At 46.0% G+C, this 20,955-nt stretch overlaps 2 protein-coding genes across 6 annotated transcripts; both read right to left on the reverse strand.

Moving 5' to 3' along the window:
• Nucleotides 1-843: 843 nt before the first annotated feature.
• Snrpg (small nuclear ribonucleoprotein polypeptide G) lies at nt 844-9,546 on the reverse strand. 2 transcript variants are annotated; one of them, XM_042273614.2, is made up of 4 exons: nt 9,395-9,546; nt 4,416-4,438; nt 3,487-3,621; nt 844-1,018 (listed from the first exon to the last, which is right to left on the reverse strand). In XM_042273614.2, the coding sequence occupies exons 1-4, from the start codon at nt 9,424-9,426 to the stop codon at nt 927-929; spliced, it is 282 nt and encodes a 93-aa protein (XP_042129548.1). In that variant the 5' UTR covers nt 9,427-9,546; the 3' UTR covers nt 844-926. The 2 variants fall into 2 exon arrangements, with proteins under 2 accessions (XP_042129548.1, XP_042129549.1); XM_042273615.2 differs by having other exon boundaries at nt 3,497-3,621; nt 9,395-9,534.
• Nucleotides 9,547-10,669: 1,123 nt separating this feature from the next.
• On the reverse strand, nt 10,670-16,716 carry Fam136a (family with sequence similarity 136 member A). 4 transcript variants are annotated; one of them, XM_006984596.4, is made up of 3 exons: nt 16,559-16,716; nt 15,633-15,773; nt 10,670-11,993 (listed from the first exon to the last, which is right to left on the reverse strand). In XM_006984596.4, exons 1-3 carry the CDS (start codon nt 16,643-16,645, stop codon nt 11,805-11,807), a joined length of 417 nt encoding a protein of 138 aa, XP_006984658.3. In that variant the 5' UTR covers nt 16,646-16,716; the 3' UTR covers nt 10,670-11,804. The 4 variants fall into 4 exon arrangements, with proteins under 4 accessions (XP_006984658.3, XP_042129544.1, XP_042129546.1 ...); XM_042273610.2 differs by lacking the exon at nt 16,559-16,716 and adding an exon at nt 15,898-16,480; XM_042273612.2 differs by lacking the exon at nt 16,559-16,716 and adding an exon at nt 16,264-16,440.
• Nucleotides 16,717-20,955: the final 4,239 nt, after the last annotated feature.

The raw sequence follows: 20,955 nt of genomic DNA on the forward strand, positions 1-20,955 counted from the left end.
GGGCTTTGAGATTTCAAAAGTTAGTTTTCCCAGTTAGTTCTCTGTCTACAGATATAGCTCTCAGCAACTGCTCAGCACCAGGCCCGCCTACTGCATGCTCCTTGCCATGCTGGTCATGGACTCACCCTCTAAACTGTAAGCCAATAAACTTATTCCCCCCTATAAATTGCTTTGGTCATGGTGTTTCTTCACAGCAATAGAAAAATAATGAAGGTAGATCCTATCCTAAGATGGCTCATGGCAAATAAATAAATAAATAAATATTCTAAAATATGAAATAAGGGACTCAACCCAAATTTGAAGTCACAGGAGCTAAAAGGCACTATAACCAATGTTTGAAAGCCACACATTTGTATCCAATCTGCTATGGAATAATCCTTCTGTACTCTGTGAATACGTATTACTCTTATTGGTTAATAAAGAACTGACTAGCTGGTAGCCAGGCAGGAAGTATAGGTGGGACTATAGGAACTAAGGATGCTGGGATGGAAAAGGGCAGTGTCAGGAGTTGCCAACAGACACAGGGAAAAGCAAGATGAGCATGCTGTACTAAGAAAAGGCACCAAGCCACATGGAAGAGCGTAGATAAGAAATATGGGTTAATTTAAATGTAAGAGTTAGTAACAAGCTTGATCTATCAGCCGAGCATTTGTAATTGATATTAAGTTTCTGAGTGATTATTTGGGAGTGGCTGCTGGCACAGGAAAACTGCCTATACTTACCTCGTTTCACACTGAGCCAAGAAGCTTCCACATGAATGCATGAAACAGCTCAGGCAAGAACATCCGCTGAGAGAAGAGTAACCACTCAACTTCTACATTCCTAACACCCAAAAATGCACTCTGAGTATTACAAGAGTTTATTTAGCAAAAAGTTTTTATATGAAAATGTACATGACCCAATTCTACACCCCAATCAAACAGTCCTTAGGGGAAGGATGCGGACTCCTCTGTTGACCAGCCATTGTTTAGACTCTTTCCAAGGCTTCTAACATGATGATGCTGTTTCCTCGTATGACCTAGAGAAAGAAGTCAGTTGAAAAGAATAATTCATTTCAAAGACAAATCATAATACTTTCCCACCATGACACATCAGTGAGGCTTTTCTCAAGGCACAAGGACCAAGATAATTTTTAAATCTAGATATGAATGAGGTATGGAGGCACATATCCTTTAATCCTAGTAACTCAAGAGGCAGAAGGAGCCGGGCAGTGGTGGCACACGCCTTTAATCTCAGCATTCGGGAGGCAGAGGCAGGAGGATCTCTGTGAGTTCGAGGCCAGCCTGGTTTCCAAAGCAAGTTCCAGGAAAGGCACAAAGCTACTCAGAGAAACCCTGTCTCGAACCCCCCCACCCCCCAAAAGAGGCAGAAGGACCTCTGTGAGTTCCAGGCCAGCCAGGGATGCATACCCGTTTTGAAGGGGCGGGGGGCGTGCAGCAAAATATAACTTGAAGCCTCCTAAGCCTATCAGAAGAGACTGGTATCAGAATTGAAAAGTAATGATTATTACCATAAACTTTTGATTTGAAATGATGCAAAACAATCATTTAAAACACCTGAGTAAAATAGTAAAAAGGGTCTACCTCTACCCTGCTACTACCCAACTTAAGAAAACCTAAAAGTCCAAGGTGTTGGGCACTCAGCCCAGTGGTTGAGGTCCTACTTTCACCACGGGAGGTGTGGTGGTTTAAATGAAAATGGCCCCCACAGGCTCACAGGGAGTGGGCTTTGAGGTATCAGAAGCTCAAGCCAGGTCCTGTGTCAGTCTCTTCCTGTTGCATATGGATCCAGATGTAGAACTCTCAGCTACCTCTCCAGCACGCCTGCCCGCGTGCTACCATACTTCCCATCATGATAATGGACTAAACCTCTACACTGTAAGAAAGCCTCAATTAAACATTTTCCTTTATCAGAGTTTCCATGATCATGTTGTCTCATCATAGCAATAGAAACCCTAACTAAGATGGGAGGTGTAGGAGGAGAGAGGATATGACCTCTTATCACCACAAGAAAGTCCTTATATTAATCCCACAAACAAATCTGGGTTCACCACTTATGAGGATTATGGTATATAATGTCCTACAAGACATGTCCTACAAGACAAACAGCAATTTAAAATCTGTATCCTACTGAGGAATACAAATACCTTTCTTTTGTGGCCACAGAACTATTGCTTAGTGGATGTAGCAAAGTTTATGTCTAATATGAAAGCTCAGCTGCATATGGTATTGCTCAAGCCTGTAATCCCAGCCCTTTCAGAGCCTGAAGCAAGAGTACCCTGAGTTCTAGGCCATAAAGCCAGACCCTGTCTTAAAAAAAAAAAAAAAAAAAAAAGTGTGTGTGTGTGTGGGAGGCTTTCCCCCTGCTTCTGGTTTACCTTATTTTCTGTCATAAATGGCTGTCATTATGTTTAACATTCACACCAAGAATGCAAAGTAGTGCCTTGTGTGTGCTAGGAAAGCATTATAACACTGACCTACATTCCTAGGTCCAAAACCTGATTATTTTATATGAAAATTTTTTCTTTTTTTTTTCTTTGGTTTTTCGAGACAGGGTTTCTCTGTGTAGCTTTGCGCCTTTCCTGAAGCTCACTTGGTAGCCCAGGCTGGCCTCGAACTCACAGCGATCCGCCTGGCTCTGCCTCCCGAGTGCTGGGATTAAAGGTGTGCGCCACCATCGCCCGGCCATGAAAATTTTTTCTTATGTGAAAGTTTTGCCTGCATGTATGTATATACACCATGTACATGTCGGGTACCTAAGAAGGCCAGAGGAGGAGCCGGGTGGTGGTGTCGCACGCCTTTAATCCCAGCAATAGGGAGGCAGAGGCAGGCGGATCTTTGTGAGTTCGAGGCCAGCCTGGTCTACAGAGCGAGATCCAGGAAAGACGCCAAGCTACACAGAGAAAACAAAACAAAACAAACAAACAAACAAAAACAAAAAACAAACAAACAAAAAAAAGAAGGCCAGAGGAGGGCATTGGATCCCCTGGACTCCATAGGCACTAGGCACCAGGCATATACACAGACATACATGCAGGCAAAACTCCCATACACATAAAATATGAGTAATTAAACAAACAAAAACAACCAAGCCATTTTGGCCAGCTCCTGAAACCTGTATCTTAACAAGGTATCCTGGGGCATCATATATGTTAGAGAATTTTTACTGTAACCAAAAGCCTGGCTATGTATGCCCATTTCTTATAGGGGAAAGCTCAAAAATGTTTTCCAACAGCTAAATGTTTTAAGACCTATGCTGAAAAGGCTCTGCAGAAATGAGATCTTGAGATCTTATCTATAGGTAACTGGAATATTACCACAGCTGAATGTGTCTATAAATAAAAGCAAAGAGGCAATGCAAAGTCCCAATCTTTCCTTGTATTTGCCTTTCATAAGACAACTAACTTGGATTTAATCTGAGAAGTTGATATAAGGGAAGTGAAGACATACCCCAAAAGACAAAAGAAAAGGACCCCCTGACATCTACCTTTACTTACCACCATGCCGATGTTATTCTGTTGCCCACTAGTTGCCATCTCCACACACTCATCAATCACAAGATTCATAAAGGGATCAAAGCCCCGTAGTATTCCTTGTACATGTCGGCCACCATTTAACTTCACTGTAGGGAGGGAAAAAAGAAGTTTCAATAAACCCTTAACTGTTAACCATCCATCACAGATCAGGTGGGAAAAGAAAGGTTGTTGGGATGTGTGACCCCACTACCCTTCCTATCTGCCCAACTCTGGGCCAATATTTTAGGTCTTCTTTCCCTGTATTTTATAGCCTTTAAGATCCTATGAAGACACTACACGTGATGTCTCTAACTATAATCCCAGCACTTGGCATAATGAAGGACTGATTCAAAAGGAGTTTGAGACCAGACTGGGCCACACAGCAAGACCCTATTATCAATGACTCCTCACCAATAAACCTCGCCGACATAAATGAGTAAAGTAGTATTACCTTTACACAAAAAAACTGAAATTCCAAATAACAGGGTTCAAGGTTAAGAGCTGTTATATAGTAGATCAGAGAATCAAATGAAGGCTGAAACCCCTGTATTTTAAAATTTCAATATACTACAATGCATGGGTCAGGCTTCTATTCAAGTCTGTATTTCCTACACATTCACAGCAAACATCAATTGATATAGTTTCAAATATTACAACATAGGAAACTCCTAATTCTATCCATGTCAGGGAGGCACAGATGTAATAATATAAAGTATTAGGTATTGGCAATTAGAAATTAGGCATAGAAAAAAAAGTCAAGCTAGAACTTTGAGAAACCTGATGAATGGAGATGAATTAGATGATTTATATACTTTAAATTTCTATAACGTGTCTCCAAAGATTAAATTATTGCTAAGTCAGACAGAAAGAAACTGAGTAATTGAAGTAGTGGCAAACTTACATGATAACTTCTTGTCCATAAATCTGAAAAAGCAAGAGTAAAAATTATGATTTACTTAAAGAAAAATTCTAAGCATAAACAAGCATAAACCCTCACACATACACAAAATAAAATAAGTCTTAAAAAGTATTTTGCAGGCCAGGCAGTGGTGCTGCATGCCTTTAATCCCAGCACTTGGGAGGCAGAGCCAGGCAGATCTCTGTGAGTTTGAGGCCAGCCTGATCTACCAAGTGAGATTCAGGACAGGATCTAAAACTACAGAGAAACCTTGTCTTGAAAAATAGCAAGGTCAGTGGTGGAGCACACCTTTTAATCCCAGCACTCAGGAGGATCTGAGTTTGAGGCCAGCCTGGTCTATAGAGCAAGTTCTGAGACAACTAGGTGAGAAGATTCAGTGGGTAAGGACATTTGTTGACAAACCTGATTTTGACTCCTGGAACCCATATATGTTGGAAGCAGAGAACGAATTCCATAAAACCTCCATATCTGGCACATGTACACACATCCACAAACCAATGTAAAAAGTAACTCTTTAAAATTTGCACAACAGAAACACAACATTTAAAACAGTAAAAATCTGGTATTGTTTGTGTGTGTATGAGTGTATGTGTACCAGAGCAATTGTCAGTAGCAGCCAGAAGACCCTCAGATATCCTAAAACTCGTCACAGGCAGTTGTGACTTGCCCTGGGTGGATGCTGAGAACTCAATTCAGGTTGCTCTTAAGAGCTGAGTTAAGAGCTCCCAAATATCCCACATTGTTGTCGTGGGCTAGTATATTTAAAATATTTTAATAGGCAATATAGTGAGTATTTATACTAATTACGAAGATTTGGTTACATTTTGGTTATTCCTAAAATAACAAAACTATATGTAATTCAGCAAATACAGCTAACATTGGCCTGAAATTCTGTAGCCCAAGCTGACCTCAATTTTGCAATCTTCCCGTTTCAGGCGTGTGTGTGTGTGTGTGTGTGTGTGTGTGTGTGTGTGTGTGTGTGTGTGTGAGAGAGAGAGAGAGAGAGAGAGAGAGAGAGAGAGAGAAGGATAGATATTATAGGGATGTGCCAACAGGTCTGGCAATAAACAGTGTTTTATTTAACATTAAAGCATTAAGTTTAAGTGTTCAGGATAGATCTCAACAAGTATTAGTGAAATAAGTGTATACTTTGAAACTTTAGTTTGGATTAAATATGAAAATCTACTTCCATAAAGACATATAAGATCATTAAGACATGCAGTCAAGTCACTTAAAACTTACTCATCTGTATGTCTATCTGTTTGTGTCTGTGTGAATGTATGTTGTGCATAAGTGGGTACTCAAAGAGGGTGTTAGATCCCCTGAAAAAGCAGGAAGCACTCATAACCACTGAGCCCTCTCTCCAGTTCCCAAATCAGCTTTTCTTTCTTTTTTTTTTTTTGAGTCAGAATCTCTGTCTTTATAGCCTGGCTGTCCTCGAACTTACTCTGTAGATCAGGCTAGCTTTGAACTCAAAAGATCTGCCTGCTTCTGCCTCTGGGATTAAGGAAGTGTGTTACCATAGCCCTGCTAGCTAAAATTTCTTTAAAACTCATTTTGTGTTCATCATGGTGCCAACATGGAAGTCATAGCACAACTTTAAGGAGTTAGTTCTCTCCTTCAACTGCTGTCTTCCAGGAACAGGCTAGAAAATTTCCTTTCCTCTCTCCCTTCCCTTTTTCCTCACTCTACTGATGATTGAATCTAGAGCCCCAACCATTCCAGGCAAATGTTCTTCCACTGAGCTATACCCCCATCTCTCTTTTATCTTTCCGTTGAGACAGTCTTACTTAATTACCCAGGCTGGCCTTGAACTTGCAGTTCTTTGCCTCAGCTTCTCAGTAACAGATATTTCAGGCCTGTGCTACCAGGCCTGGCTTCATTGAGTTTTAATGTATAGAGCATCATAGAAGAATTCAAATATAAATTTAAGCCACAGAGTCTGATGGAAGTGGGAAATAGATATATTTACAAATAACATCCATAAAACTCAAAAAAAAATTTTTTTTTAAACAGTTTTTTTTTCTTCCCTGTGTAGCCTTGGCTGTCCTGGAACTAGTTCTATAGACTAGGCTTGCCTTATACTCAGAGATCTGCCTTCCTCTATCTCCCCGAGTGCTGGGATTAAGGGTGTACTACCATTGCCTGGCTTAAAACACTAAATTTTAATAGGAGTTATTTCATAAAGCAACAAACACAGGAGCATGCTTAATTCTTACAAGTCATGTACTATTATTACCACATTATACAGATGGAGCACCAAGGCTCAGTGTGGTGGTTTAAATGAGATTGGCCTCCAAAGGGTCATATATTTGTATGCTTAGTCCCCAGCCGATGAACTGTTTGGGAGGAATTAGGAGGTATATTCTTGTTGGAGGAGTTGTCCCTGGGGTTTTGAGGTTTCAAAAACCAATGCCAGGCTGGAGCTGGTGGTGGGTTCCAGGACAGCCAGGGCTACACAGAGAAACCTTGTTTCCAAACACCAAAACCAAACCAAATAACCAGGCCCAGGGTCTCTCTGCTTTGCTTGCTTCTCATCATAACCATGGGCTAACCCTCTAAAATTGTAAGTGAGCCTCCAATTAAATGCTTTCCTGTATAAGAGTTGGTCACGGCGTCTCTTCACAGCAATAGGACAGTAAATAAGACATCAAGGTTTAGAACATTGTTCTCAGTCATATACCAAGTAAGAATATGGCTGCTGGACTGCATGCAGATGGAGGGGCTTCAAAACTGGACTAGGAAATCTGGATTTGACTTTGCAGCGATACATTGTTACAGTAGAGTCAACCAGTGGCAAGATTTACTGTGGCAACACATTTTAAGAGGTGGGAAGGATGGCTCTGTGGTTAAGAGGGTGCTCTTCCAGAGGTCCTGAGTTCAATTCTCAGCAACTACATGGTGGCTCACAACCATCTGTAATGAGATCTGGTGTCCTCTTCTGGCGCACCAGGCAAAACACTGTATACATAATAAATCAAATCTAAAAGAGGTGGGAAGAAGCATGCACTTATGCTACAGAGCTCAACTTTGAAATTACTGAGATGTCTGTCTAGATGTGACTAAGAACCACCGAGTCACACTAAACTAGGAGTGAAAGCTGTAAAAGAAGGGTTTATGAGAAAATAAAGGAGGCAGATCTAACAGTATTTCAAAATTCATTAAATCTAGGGATGAGAAAGGTTATCAACTTCAGGGAACGGGGATAAAGTTCAGTGGTAGAGTAGCATGCACAAGGCCCTGCCTCAACCACACCACCACCAACAAGCCAACAAACAAGTCAAAACAAGACTAATACAGACACAACAATCACCAGTTCCAGTCTTTGAAAGGCCCAAGTAGTGTTTGTTAAGAATCAAAGGGCATTTAAGATTACAAGTAGAGAACAGTCCTTTGGTTTAAAACCAATAACCATTTTTTTTTTTTTTTGCCAATTTCCGATGAATCCAGACAATACAAGACTTCATTCACTAGCTCTTTAATAAACTCAACAGCGCAGAGTAATTTCTACTTTTTAAAATGTCCAATTTATGGCTTAGTAAATCTTTAACAGATCCAACTAAAAATGAAGGGGTTTCACATAGAGGTTTCTGTGATTAAAATGTGCACTCAAATATAAAATTAGTAAATGTGATCTTTTCCCTGCATTGGAGTCTTTACAGAACCAGTGATAAACAGGCTATACACAAAGCAGATCATTTAGCCACCCCAGAAAAACGACCCAGTATCAATCTTGTACTCTGCAGTCTAACGACTATGTGTAGGATCTCAGCATTACAAATGGGATAGGCACAGACCAGTCAGTAGTGTCTAAGAGACCACAGCTTTAAACTGGGTCTTGTTTTACGGGGTGCAGAAAAAACACCTGCAAAAACTAGTTGTCTCCGGTTAGAAAATGGATGTTCCTCCACGGACTTATTACCAGGCCAGATACTACACATTTAAATTTAACCTGCATGCAAGAGGGCAAGCAGGTGTACAGCTGACGACGCATCAGAAATCTAATTCTTGGGGCTGTAGAAACGGCTCGGCACTTTCTGCTTTTCCAGAGAACCCGAGTTTGGCTCTTAGTACCCACGCCAGGTTCACAACCTCCTACTACTGTTTCACCGGATCCGACGCCCTCTCTGGCCTCCGTTGGTACTACATTCACGTGCACAAACACACAAACATGTCTGAGAGCATTAAAAAAAAAAAAGGATAAATTCTCGATGAATGCAGTAGAATGTGCACATTTATTTAAACAGAACACACTGCCTCACTATAGACTTAAAATTTTTTAAAAGGGGACAAGAAAGAGGAACAGTATTTCCCCAAAAGAAATCCAAATACACTTTCTTTTTGTTTGTGACAGGGTCTCACTTTTTTAGCCTAGACTGGCCTGGAACTCGCCCTAGCTCTCTTGGAACTAGCTTTGTAGACCAGGCTGGCCTCTGCCTCCCGAGTGCTGGGATTAAAGGCAAAGCCACTACGCCCGGCTTTCCAAATGCACTTAAATTTTTTTTTAAATTTTATTTGTAGTGGTGTTTTGCCTGAATGTATATCTGTGTGATGGTGTCAGACCTTGGAGTTGTGACAGTTGTGAGATGCCATGTGGGTGCTGAGACTTGAACACGAGTCCTCAGGAAGAGCAGCCAGCGTTCTTAACCGCTGAGCCATCCATCTCTCCAGCCCCTCAAATGCACTTTTTAAAGCTGTGAGTCTCCGGTTCCTCACAGACAACCACGCGCCTCGGTGCTGACCGCAGCCTTGGTCCTGTCCCTAACCAGGTAGCCCTCTGGCCGCCCGCTGAGAGTTCAGCTTCGGGAAGGCGGAGGAACCTCCACTGCGGTAACCATGCCGACCGGACCTCAGGGCCACTTCCGGCTCCCACGAGCGCCGGGACCCGCGGCCGCAGCCGAGGAAAGGCGGGAGGAGGGTTGGCGCGGCCGGGGGGCTTCGGTCGGGCCGGCTTTACTCACTTCTTCAGCTCGGGAGGGTGGGCCTTGCTCATGGCGACTTTTCAGCGGGCTCGGGACGATGGAAAAGAGCGGGCGGCCTCACAAACGCACGCGCAGCAGGCCGGGCGCCGGTGTTGACGTCACTACCGCGCGAGCCAATCTCATTTCATCTCGCGATACTGAGGACGCCTGAGTCAACGCCACACTTCCGTTTTCGTCGTCAGTGATTGGCTAGGATTGAGAGGCGGGGCCCGGGCTAAGCGTCCTTTGTGTGAAATTGAATCGGCAGCTTTCGCGCCCCCTTTTGTCTTAATTTTCCCCTTTCCTTTTTTTCTTTCTCGTTACATTTTCTTCGTTTCTCCTTCCCTTTCCTCTTTTCCTATGCCCTCCCCCGTTTTTGATGTAAGAAATCCATCTTCCTGCCTCCGCCTCCTGCGCCAGGATTACAGGCTGCCGCACCACGCTGTCCTTTATTTCCTGAGCGTACCCAGGCGAAGGTGAGGGCTCCTGAAGCATCCAAATAATCAATGGCTTCTCTGCACCAGTAGCGGGAAGGGGCCGAGGCTGATTCTAGGATGTGAATCAGGAGTCTGGAGTATTCTTGACCCATAGTCCTGCAGTTCTGCGTCCAGAAGCCCACTTAGCACATCACGGCCCCTGTACATAAAACGTGAGGCGTATCACAAGAAAGCCCAGAGGTCTTGAGCCTGCCTCTGCCTCCTGAGTGCTGGGAGTAAAGATGTGCACCTTCCCAGGGGTGGCACTCGGGCCCTCAGTGACTTGGGTTTTCTTGCTTCAGTCATCAAGAAAACGCCCCCACAGTTGGAGGCAGTTCAACTGAGGTTCATACCATGTGACTAGTTTGTGTCGTTGACAAAAATCAACCAGCACAAGGAGTCTTTAAACTGTATACCCTTTCCACCACTTGCTGTTAGGGGTCTCAGTATGTAGCCCAGGCTGTCCTCAAACAAGGGCAGTCCTCCTGTCAACCTTGGAAGTACTGAGTTTACAGGTATGCAGCCCTAATCCTATTACTTTCTGGAGGAGCTTTCGAGACAGGTCTGTGTAGTCCAACTATCCTCAAACTCAAGAGATCCACCTGCCTTTGCCTCCCAAGTGCTGGGACTAAAGGTGTTATGCCACCATCGCTTGGCTCTGGGTGTCTTTTCTACATTAACAGACTTTAAGCCATGATGCTCTGACTTTCCCTTAGTGCTTTCCATCTACTACTGTGCACTCTCAGGATGTCTTAAAATTCAGAGGCATACTGATATATCACTACCCATTAGGAAAAAGTTGGAGACCATGAAACTTTATTTAAAAACAAAACCACTTGGAAAATATATCACAGGCTCGACAGCAAACTGACAGGAATTATCACTGTTTCAAGTAATTAATTGGTATAAATACAACATAGTGCTTATCCAAGATAAGGTGCCATGTTGGGGCAGCAACACTGCACTGCAAAGCCCCAGGCAAAAATGGCATTTGGTGAGGTGTGCCTGTCTAGCTCTACAGTGGTCCCAGCTTTCCTTGGCCCAAGCTCCTTACTCTTAGGCTTCCTTGTGCTAGAGGATTACCTCTAAAAGGCTCAAGGGGCCGAGGGAGTAATATTGGGTTTGGATTCTGTAAAGTTTAGGTTTTCCCAAACCTAGTACTTCTCAACAGTTCCTATTGGACTGTTTATTCTCAGCTACTGGTATGTGACTGACAATCACACTCCCTTGCTCTTCATGGGGATGTGTCACTTTGCCACATAAGTAAGAGAAGGAAGCTGTTTCCCATGCACAGTGTGACGCTGCCCTGCTTCTTCAGGGGCTTTCAGAATGACAGGATTTGAAGAAATAGACTTTCCCATCTTGATGGCCAAAACTTAAAGGAACCTTTAGAAGCCATTCAAACTTCTCTCCCTCCTGCATCTTAAATCCACTTTGCGCCCTTGCATGTAAGACAAACCGAAAAGATCTAGAAGGAAATCTTTCCCTCCCTCTAAATGACTAGCCGACTGAGTGTTGTTTCAGAGCACATGCAAGATGTGTGTGGTAAACAGGAGCTTGGCAGAGAGACACACTTCTCAAACTTTACCAGCAGGCTGAAGAAAGCTGCCAGCTCGATGTCTCTGTAGTGAGAATCTGAGTCCTCGGTATAAGGGCAATCTCTCCTGCCAGAACAAGCACTGGCCCGCGACAATTTAGGTCTAGAATTCTCCCCTGTGCTATCTGTGATCCAAATTTTAGCACCAGCTTCTTTCCACTTCACCTTCTAAGGTCCAGATGCAAAGGAACTGGTGTCCAGGGGTGAGTGGCATTTGCCTGGAACTTGCTGTGTCCTGAGTTTTCCTCATTCATAAACACTGCTTATAAACATTCTAAACTTCCATTCTTCCTTTTAAATAGCGTGCCCTCAGCCCCACGGTCACTGGCAAACCATTTTATTTCCCGATGGATGACAGAGACTCCTTCATCTTTTTGGTCATTGTTGGGATGAGGTGCATGTGGTCGTCCACACACTTGGCCACACAGCTGTCCAGCTGCCGCTTCACCTGCAGCTCCTTGTTTCCTGCGTCCATCGAGTCTTTGGCTTTGTCATTGCAGTGCATGGTGCACCGGGCCAGGCGGTCCTGTGTGAGGAGGAAGAGAGAGGAGGCTGAGGAGCTGGCTTCTGCCGTCTAAAGAGTGTTGGGCCCATGCTAGGCTCTGGGCTACAGGCTTCATACAGATTGCCTCTCTGCCCGTTACTAAGTGCAGTATTTTCTTAGCTAAAACAAAGTACCACTGGGAAGGCTCAGACTAAGCACTGTTAGAAAGCAAAGGAATGAAAAAATGAATTTTATTCAAGATGGTGGCAGCAAACAAAAGACTCTTGTTAGGTTTTTCTTTTCTTCCATTTTTCATGTGTGGTGCTGTGTGTTTTTGCATGTATTTGTGGATGTGGAGGCCCAAGGTCCACGTTGGGAACCATCCTCCATTGCTCTTCCAATAGTCGCTGAAGCAGGGGCTCTCAACCAAACTCATCTCACTGATATGGCTAGTCTTGCTTGCCAGCTTGCTCTAGGGAGTCTCTGTTTCTGTCTTCTGAGGCTGGAACTACAGGTGGGCTGCCATACCAGAGACAATGGTTTCTGGTGAACTGAACTCCGAGCATGTTTGCGTGGCAAGTGCTTTAACCCCTGAATCATCTCCCTAGCACACATTTTAATCCCTTAATGTCTGTCTTTGCTACAGAAAAACAATCCAAACAGTTGTCAAGCATCTACTGTGTGCCAGGATTTCTTCTAACATGAAATACAGAGAGGATCAAAGCTTAAGTGTTCCTGCTCACTTGGGATTTGTAGTAGACATGTTAAGAAGAGAGCTGGACATGTGAATCAGGAGTTCAGGAGTGAGGTGAAGTCTGAAGCAAGAGGTCTGAACGCAAGCACAGGCAGGGGTGTCTAACATTCTGGCTTCTCTTGGCCATTCTACTATCTACAAACTTTATGCTCAAGAAATGTAAAACTACCAGGCGTAGTGGTACACGCTTTTAATCCCAGTACTTGGGAGGCATAGGCAGGAAGGATCTCTGTGAGTTCAAGGCCAGCCTAGTCTACGAAGCAAATTCCAAGACAGCTAGGGCTGTCACACAGGGAAATCCTGTCTCAAAAAAACAAAACAAACAAACAAAAAAACATACAAATGTCTGAAAATAGTTTAAAAAGGTTTTTAATTTTATGTTGGGCTGCATATGGCCCAGAAGCCACTGGCTGGGCACCCCTGCTGTAGGATATTAACAGTTATGAGAAAAGAAACCAGGACCGATGCTAGCCTGTATACACTACTGGGCAGAGGCTGGAACGGGGAAAAGCCAGCAAAGGAGGCAGAGGTAAATGGCCTAGAGGGTGGAAAAGCAGGAGTGAAGTGTGTAGACAGGTCAGGGCAGAGGGCTGAGCACTGCCTGATGGACCTAGCCCCGTGGGTACCCTCCTCATCACCACCGTGAGCAGCTCCAAAGTGTAAGTTAGCCTGGAGTGATTGTGAAGGGAGGGAGAAACTTCTACAGCAACCCAAGAACCAACTTTTTAAAGATCTCATCTAGAAATTTCTCAAAATGAAAAGGTGCAATAATCTGCCGTTATTACTTCACAATGGCTGGGCCTTTGAAGAGTTTTGTACATCAGAGTGTGCAAGTGTATCCCAGGTTAGGTGGAACAAGAGTGCTGGCTTCCACATCCCACAAAACACACTTGGAGACTTTATAGTACACTGTAGGGCCTGGTGTCACAGGTTTGTAATCCCAGCACTTGGGAGGCAGACACAGCAGGATTGCTGATTTTCAGGCCACTCTGGGCCACAGAGCTGAGACCCTGTTTCAAAAACCTGAAGAATACTAAGGCTTTTTATGGCTGTGTTTTCTGTACCATGGAAGCCTCTCTCTAGGTGTCCCATAGGTGACATTCTGGGGAGGGTTTAAGACCACAAACACTGTGAAGGACTGACTCCAGTCTGCACCTTTTACACTGTGTGTGTGTGTGTGTGTGTGTGTGTGTGTGTGTGTGTGTGTGTGTGTGACTGGCATGTGTGCTGGGTAAGCCTATAACATCAGAGGACAACCTGTGGAGTTGCTTCTCTCCTTCCATCTTTTTCCCCCCAAGACAGGGTTTCCTGTGTAGTTTTGGTGCCTGTCCTTGATCTTGCTCTATAGTCTAGGCTGGCCTTGAACTCACAGAGATCCGCCTGGCTCTGCCTCCTAAGTGGATTAAAGGCGTGCACAACCACCACCCGGCACACCTTAATTTTTTTTATTTGTTTTTGAGACAGGGTTTCTCTGAGTTTACCTGGCTGTCCTGGAGCTGGCTCTCTAGAACAGGCTGGCCTTGAACTCAGAGATCCGCCTGGCTCTGTTTCCTGAGTGCTGTGATTAAAGATGTGTGCCACCACCGCCTGGCTACTCTTCTTCCATCTTTATGTGGATTCTGGGGATCACTCAAGTTGCCAGGCTTGTGTGGCATGTACTGAGCTAGTCACTAATCTGTATCTTTTACAGACCTTAGTCTACTTTTCAGGAAATTTCATTATTTTAGAAATGAATCAAAGAGGAAGAACTCATAAGATCCTACTCTTAGCTGAGGAACTACTAGCAGGTGTCCCCCCCCACCCCCCTCGAGACAGGGTTTCTTTGTATAGCACTGGCTGTCCTGGAATTTGCTCTGTAGACCAGGCTGGCCTTGAACTCAGAGATCCTCCTGCCCCTGCCTCCTGAGTGCAGGGATTAAAGGGGTTCGCCACCACTGCCTGGTTGAAAGTTAGAAAAAAAATATTTGTATTTGTGTTCCTGAATGTATGTATGTGCACCATGTGTGTGCAGGAACCTACAGAGCTCAGAAGAGTTGTCATATCCCATGGAATTGGAGTTGCAGATGGTTGTGAGCTGCCATGTGGGTGCTGGGAACCCAACCTGGGTCTTCTTTAAGACCAGGAAGTGCTCTTCCCCACTGAGGCATCCCTCCAGCCCTGAGCCAGCAGGCAGTTAAAGGTTGCTGCAGGAAGAAGTCCTTTGCCTTCAGTGATGCCACCACTGTTAAACTGCCCTTGCTTGTGCAATCTACCTTCATTAAATCCAGAGTGAACAGTAAGAGGAAAAAAGGGGTCCAAGAGAGGAACGGGTAAAAATGTTCTCTAAATATTAAAGAGTTGAATTAAATAATTGAGATGATGTTTTATTTACTTTGTTGTTGCTGAGATTTTACCTTTTATGTGTGTGAGTGTTTGTCTAAATGTCTGTGCACCACACGTGTACAGTGACCACAGAGGGCCGAAGAGGGCTTCAGATCCCGTGACTGGAGTTACAGATGACTGCGAGCCACCATGTGGGTGCTGGCGCCTCTGGGAAGCAGCCAGTGCTCTTACCTGCTGAGCTGACTCTACAGCTCCAAGTTAAAGGACATTTTAAGGAGTTTTATACTACACAGCACAGATTGTATTTGGCGCTCAGCACATCAAATGACAAGCCAATGGCACAGACACTTGGCTATCAACTCCCTTGGTAACTTTCTATTACTACGGGTAAATTACATCTCATCTCCATGGGAAAACATGGCACAACTTAAGAGCACTCAACTCCTAGGGCTTTTCCCAAAACTTCAAACCCCAAGAATACCAGTTAGCCAACAGACTGCCACCAGTCTTAACAGAAAGAACTAAGGCCGTAAAGCAGAATAAATGCTTCTCATCTCCCATCAAAGAGCTGTTCAAGGACTTGAGAACTCTGTCGCATTCCTCACCTGGAATCTTTCCAGCTCACTGGTCACCAAGGCCTGAGCTTGAGCCAAAGGCGCATGGCAGCGCTCGATGCATTGGTGCACCTGCTGCATAGATGCCTGGTTGTCCTCACAGCAGTTGGCGCTACACCGGAACATGAGGCCCTGGGGAGCGAGAGCAGAGCCTGGTTAGAAAGGAAAGACTCCCAGGACAGCCCACCAAGGACTACAGGGGTTCGGAGGCTATGCTTCTACTTGTACGTTCCTCACCATCCTTTGCTTCACTTACCCTGAGAATATATCATCAGGACTTCCTAACGCTGGGACGATGACCCCGCCTAGCATTTGTGGGCTGGGGATATACGTACTTGGGAGAGCGCTTGCCTAGTTCTAATTTAGCCCTGTGTTCCATCCCGCACCGCATCAACACCAGGGGGGTGGCTCATGCCTGTAATCCCAGCACTCCGAAGGTGGAGGAAGGGAGATGAGGAGTTGGAAGCCAACCTGGGTTGAACGAAAGCCTGTCTGTTGCTACTAGCTCACTGGTACACAACGCACCCAAGGCTGGGCGGAAAGAAAACCACGTTCTGAAACCCAGGTATCTGGGTTCAGAGGTCGGCCTGGTTAGTCAACGCCCCACCAGGGGACAACCCACACAGTCGACGGTGGGGTCGTAAGGTCGTGACGGCAGCAAGGAAAGGGAGGCGGGGCCGCGCCCACGGTGTTCAGGGGTCGTGGCATCTGAACCAGCCCTGGACAGCCGGAAGAGACTTCGGCCTGGTGGTTCTCCTGAGCCGGTCCCTTCGGGCCTCGCGCCGGATCACCTCAAGGGCGGCCGAACACGCGTAGCCCAGGCCAGGCAGGAGGAAACGGCCCCGCGCGAGGCCCTGGGCTCGAACGTCACCGCCCCACCCGCGCCCGAGCTTTCCAATCCCACCCCAGTCCGCTACCTGCATCTTCCGGATGTTCTCCCTCTCTACACTTTTCACCATGGCGTCCACAGCCTCCTGCACTCGGAGTTGCTGCACCTCCGCCATGGCGACCCTGAGCTGCGCCGCGCCGGCGCCCGCGTGCACTCGCTGCGCCCCGCCCCCTGCGCCCGCGCCGGGTCTTCTAGCCGCCCCGCCCCTCCCTCGCGCCCCGCCCCTCCCTCGCGCCCCGCCCCTCCCTCGCGCCCCGCCCCTCCCTCGCGCCCCGCCCCTCCCTCGCGCCCCGCCCCTCGCTGCCCAGCCCGCCGGGTCACCGGGTGGTCCACCCGGGTACCTTGCCCCACCCCCTGGCCATCGCGCACCTTGCGCTCAGCACGCACTCCCTTCCCGGGCCCTCATCGCCCCCTGCCGTCCAGATTGAGCAACTACAGACAGGAGTTGGTGCGCTTGCCGCAGCTTCTTCCCTAGAGCCAAAATTTTTGATGTCCAGAGAGCTCCTGGAGGGTCTGCCTTCTTTTCTTCCTCCCTTTCCCTCTCTCCCTCTGCCCCTTCCGAGTAAAAACAAAAACAAAAACGCACCAACCATTAATGTAATTATCAGCTCTTGGGTGTACCGTTTGATCAGTTATTATTTTGTCTTGGTTTCTTTTTGTTGCGAAGTAGAATTTCGTTGGATGTATATACCACAATTTGTTTACTCAATTTCCCATTTGGTGGACGCTTTTGTCGAGTTATTAGTTACTGTGAGTAAAGGGTACTCTTGAGGGAGTTATTTGTAGATATGGATTTTCTTCACTATTGCGTTAGGGTTAGGACAGATGTGTATTTTTGCATGCAGCTGTGAAAGGGATTAGCTTAAAGAGCAGTGCGGGATAGGGAGGTGTGGCTATCGAGACTGTAGAGTGTTTATGCTAGTAATAGCGAGCTGTTTCTAGGTTCCTGGGTTGCTTTTATCAGCCATGTGCCTCCACTCTCGCTTTTCCATTGTCTTATGCTGTCATCTGTCAAACACACGTGGCCGCTGGTCTGGGTAGGGGCGGTGCACAGAGGAGCCTCAGTGCGAAGGAAGCGGGCAGCTGCGGGCAGTGTTGGTTGGTAGAGCTGGGCTGTCGGTGGTCCCACTGGAGAGAAGGGAGGCGGCGGTCCGAGTGTTTCAGTAAATCTCTCCCCTAGGAGGTGAGCTTGCATTGAATCCTTGGATTGAAGCAGAAGGTCCTTGCCTGGCGCTCAAGACGGGGAAGAGAATGCTAGGCAGGCATGTAAGCTTCAGTGGACGAAACAGAGAAAAAGGCTAAAAACAGAAAAAGGACGTAACAGAGAAAAAGCTTTGTGGAAATCGCTTGGTGAGGAAAAAAGAGCTTGGCGTGTGAGTGCTGGAGACTTTAGGCTCTTGCTGCTACTGGCCACTAGATGGCAGGATAACTCCAATTTGAGGGTAGGAAAAGCCTGGCACAACCCATTGTCCTTTGAGGAAAGCTGCGCTCCTCCACGGCTGGGCTGGGCTGGGGGGCAGGACATGTTCACTATCTCAAGCCAGGCTTGCAGGGGGCTCCCAGGAGCAGCTGGAGTCAAGTAAATGACAGCGGTTACCAACAGTCCAGATGTTTTGCAAGTACTTTGTGTGGGGTCTGAAGCGGGTTCTTCACTGTCCATTTTTCTCCCATTGGGCAGAAAATCTAGGCAGACAAGGTAAAGGCTCTGGAACATTCAAGGTCTAGTGGGGCAAGACGCCTCCCCCAGCCTGTGGAAAGAAGTCTCTTGAGACTGACTTCACGATTCCAGAGCCCACAGAAAGTTCTTTATAATAGCACAGTCTAACACTTCTCTCTTTTCCCTTTATTCCTAAAACGTATCTTGGAGTTTCAGCATCCTCTTCTACATTAGGGCCCAGTTAGTCACACTGTGATGTGACTGAATGTCTCTGCTCATACGACTTTGTTAGGTTCAGTATGCAAGATAGGGTGACTCTGTAGTATTTATGGAAAGTGACTCCTGACATATGTCAGAACGTGGCCAACTTTAGGACAGTGGTCACTTTTTAAAGGACAGATCTCACAGCTTGAAGACAACAGGCCAGGCCTCTCTGCAGCTGTCTGTGGGACCAAGAGTTAAGAAGCTAGCTGTCTGCTATGGCCTCCGAGTATTCCCTGATTAATGGTCCTGACCAGTACTCGGCTCCTCCATCCTTTCTGTCGTGGATGCTGCATTGAACTAGTTCATATGTATGAAACACCTCTCCATGTCCTCAAAACTTATATAAAAAGCTCACGTTTCCCTTGTTCTTGGGATTGCTTTGGAGACTTTCTCTGAAGAGGCTTCTCTGCTCCCCCCGTGCCTCTCCTGGCAGCTATCTTTGTCTCTCCCTCTTTTATGCTCTTTTAAAATACATTTATGCCGGATGGTGGTGGCGCACGCCTTTAATCCCAGCACTCGGGAGGCAGAGCCAGGTGGATCTTTGTGAGTTAGAGGCCAGCCTGGGCTACAGAGCGAGATACAGGAAAGGCTCAAAGCTACACAGAGAAACCCTGCCTTGAAAAAACCAAAAAAAAAATACATTTATTTTATGTGTATGTGACTGAATATATGTACACCACATGCATGCATGAGCTCATGGAGGCCAGAAGAGGGGGTCAGATCCCTTGGAACTGGAATTACAAGTGTGGGTGCTGGGAATTGAACCTGGGTCCTCTGCAAGAGCAGTAAGTGCTCTTAACTGCTGGGCCACTTCTCCAGCCTCATCCTGTTCTCACTCATAATAAAGCCTCTCTCAATTTATTTTTATTTTTTTTATTATTTATTTATTCATTTGAGATAGGGTCTCACTCTGTATCCCTGACTCTCCTGGAACTCACTCTGTAGACCAAGCTAGCCTCAAACTCACAGAGCTCTGCCTGCCTCTGTTTTCTGAGTGCTGGGATCAAAGGCTTGCACCACTACACCTGGCATTATTTTTTAGTGTTTGAGACAGAGTTTCACCATGTAACTCTGGGTGGTCTGAAACTAATAACTCTGTGTGGCCTGGAACTCATTATGTAGAACAGGCTAGCTTTGAGCTCACAGAGATCCACCTGCCTCTGCTTCTTGAGTGTTAGGATTAGAGGTGTTTTAAAGGGAAGCCTTCTCCTCCTCTTCTGGGGTCAGTTATGTGATCTCCACCTGCTCCCACGTATTCAGTGACAGTATGGAAAATGGAAGAGGAATGAAATTAGAATACAAATATCATGACTTGAGCAAGTCCCTAGGGCAGGGAGAGGGGTGATTGTCAACAGAACCCTCAGATAGGTTGAATACTCCGGGGAAGAGGCATGTATGCGTTTAGAATCCCAAGAAGGTGATCAGACTCAAGAGGGGTAATGGCCATGTGGTACATCTTGTAACAGAGAGGTTCAGGTGGCCCCTAGGTACTTCAAGACTCAGCGTGATTAGCAACTGCCTCATGATGGCACGAAGCAGGCGGTGACCCCGACATCTCTGTGTGGGGGCTCTGGTTCCTACTTAGTGTGACCAGTGCTGTAGGAATCAAAGCAGAACAGACCATGATGGAGCAGAAGGCACTGAATTAGTACACTGCACACAGTAAGGGTTGAAGAACTGTTTTGTGAAAGTTTCTTTCAGGTGTGTGTGTGTGTGTGTGTGTGTGTGTGTGTGTGTGTGTGTGACAGGTGTGCACAGTTGTAAATTCTCTCTCTTTTTGATTTTTTTTGTGTATATGTGTAAGTATGCATGAGCATATGTGGATCAGATGCATGCAGGAGCCCTTGGAGATCAGAAGAAGGTACTGGATCACTTGGAACTGGAGTTACAGGCAACTGTGAGCTAAACAATGTCCTCTTCAAGAGCAAGTGTTCTTAACTACAGAGCCCTGTTTCCAGCCACCTCTTCTTAAATTTTTTTTGAAATTAATTTTAAGTGTGTGTGTGTGTGTGTGTGTGTGTGTGTGTGTGTGTGTGTGTGTATAGGTTCATGTGAGTGTGTGTGTAGGTGCATGTGAGTATGGGTGCCTGAAGAAGCCAGAAGAGGATGTTGGATCCTCTGGAGCTGGAGTTAGAGGTGGTTGTAAGCTGCCCAAGGTTGGTAATGGGAAGTGAACTCGTGTCCTCTGTAAGAGCAGTGTGTGTCCTGAACTGCTTAGCCCCCCAGTTAGGATCTTCTACTCTGGATTATGATCGGGATGATTATTGAAGTCTGGAGCTGAGGAAACCCAGTCTGCAGACTCCACTGTGGGCTGAGCATCAAACTGTGTGTTCTCAGCCTCGAACTCTGCGGCCTCCAGTGCTGGAGCCGCCCTCGCCCCTCTGTACAGTGTGGACAGTGTTATTAACTCCCAGGTGTGGTGATGGCTGCGAGCTTGTGGCTGTGAGGACCAAGGTAAACAGTTATTACTGTTGCTGGCAATGTTGTGTTTCTTTCTCTTCCTC

The sequence above is a fragment of the Peromyscus maniculatus genome, chromosome 3 (genome assembly GCF_049852395.1).
Source record: "Peromyscus maniculatus bairdii isolate BWxNUB_F1_BW_parent chromosome 3, HU_Pman_BW_mat_3.1, whole genome shotgun sequence".
Classification (NCBI taxonomy): domain Eukaryota; kingdom Metazoa; phylum Chordata; class Mammalia; order Rodentia; family Cricetidae; genus Peromyscus; species Peromyscus maniculatus.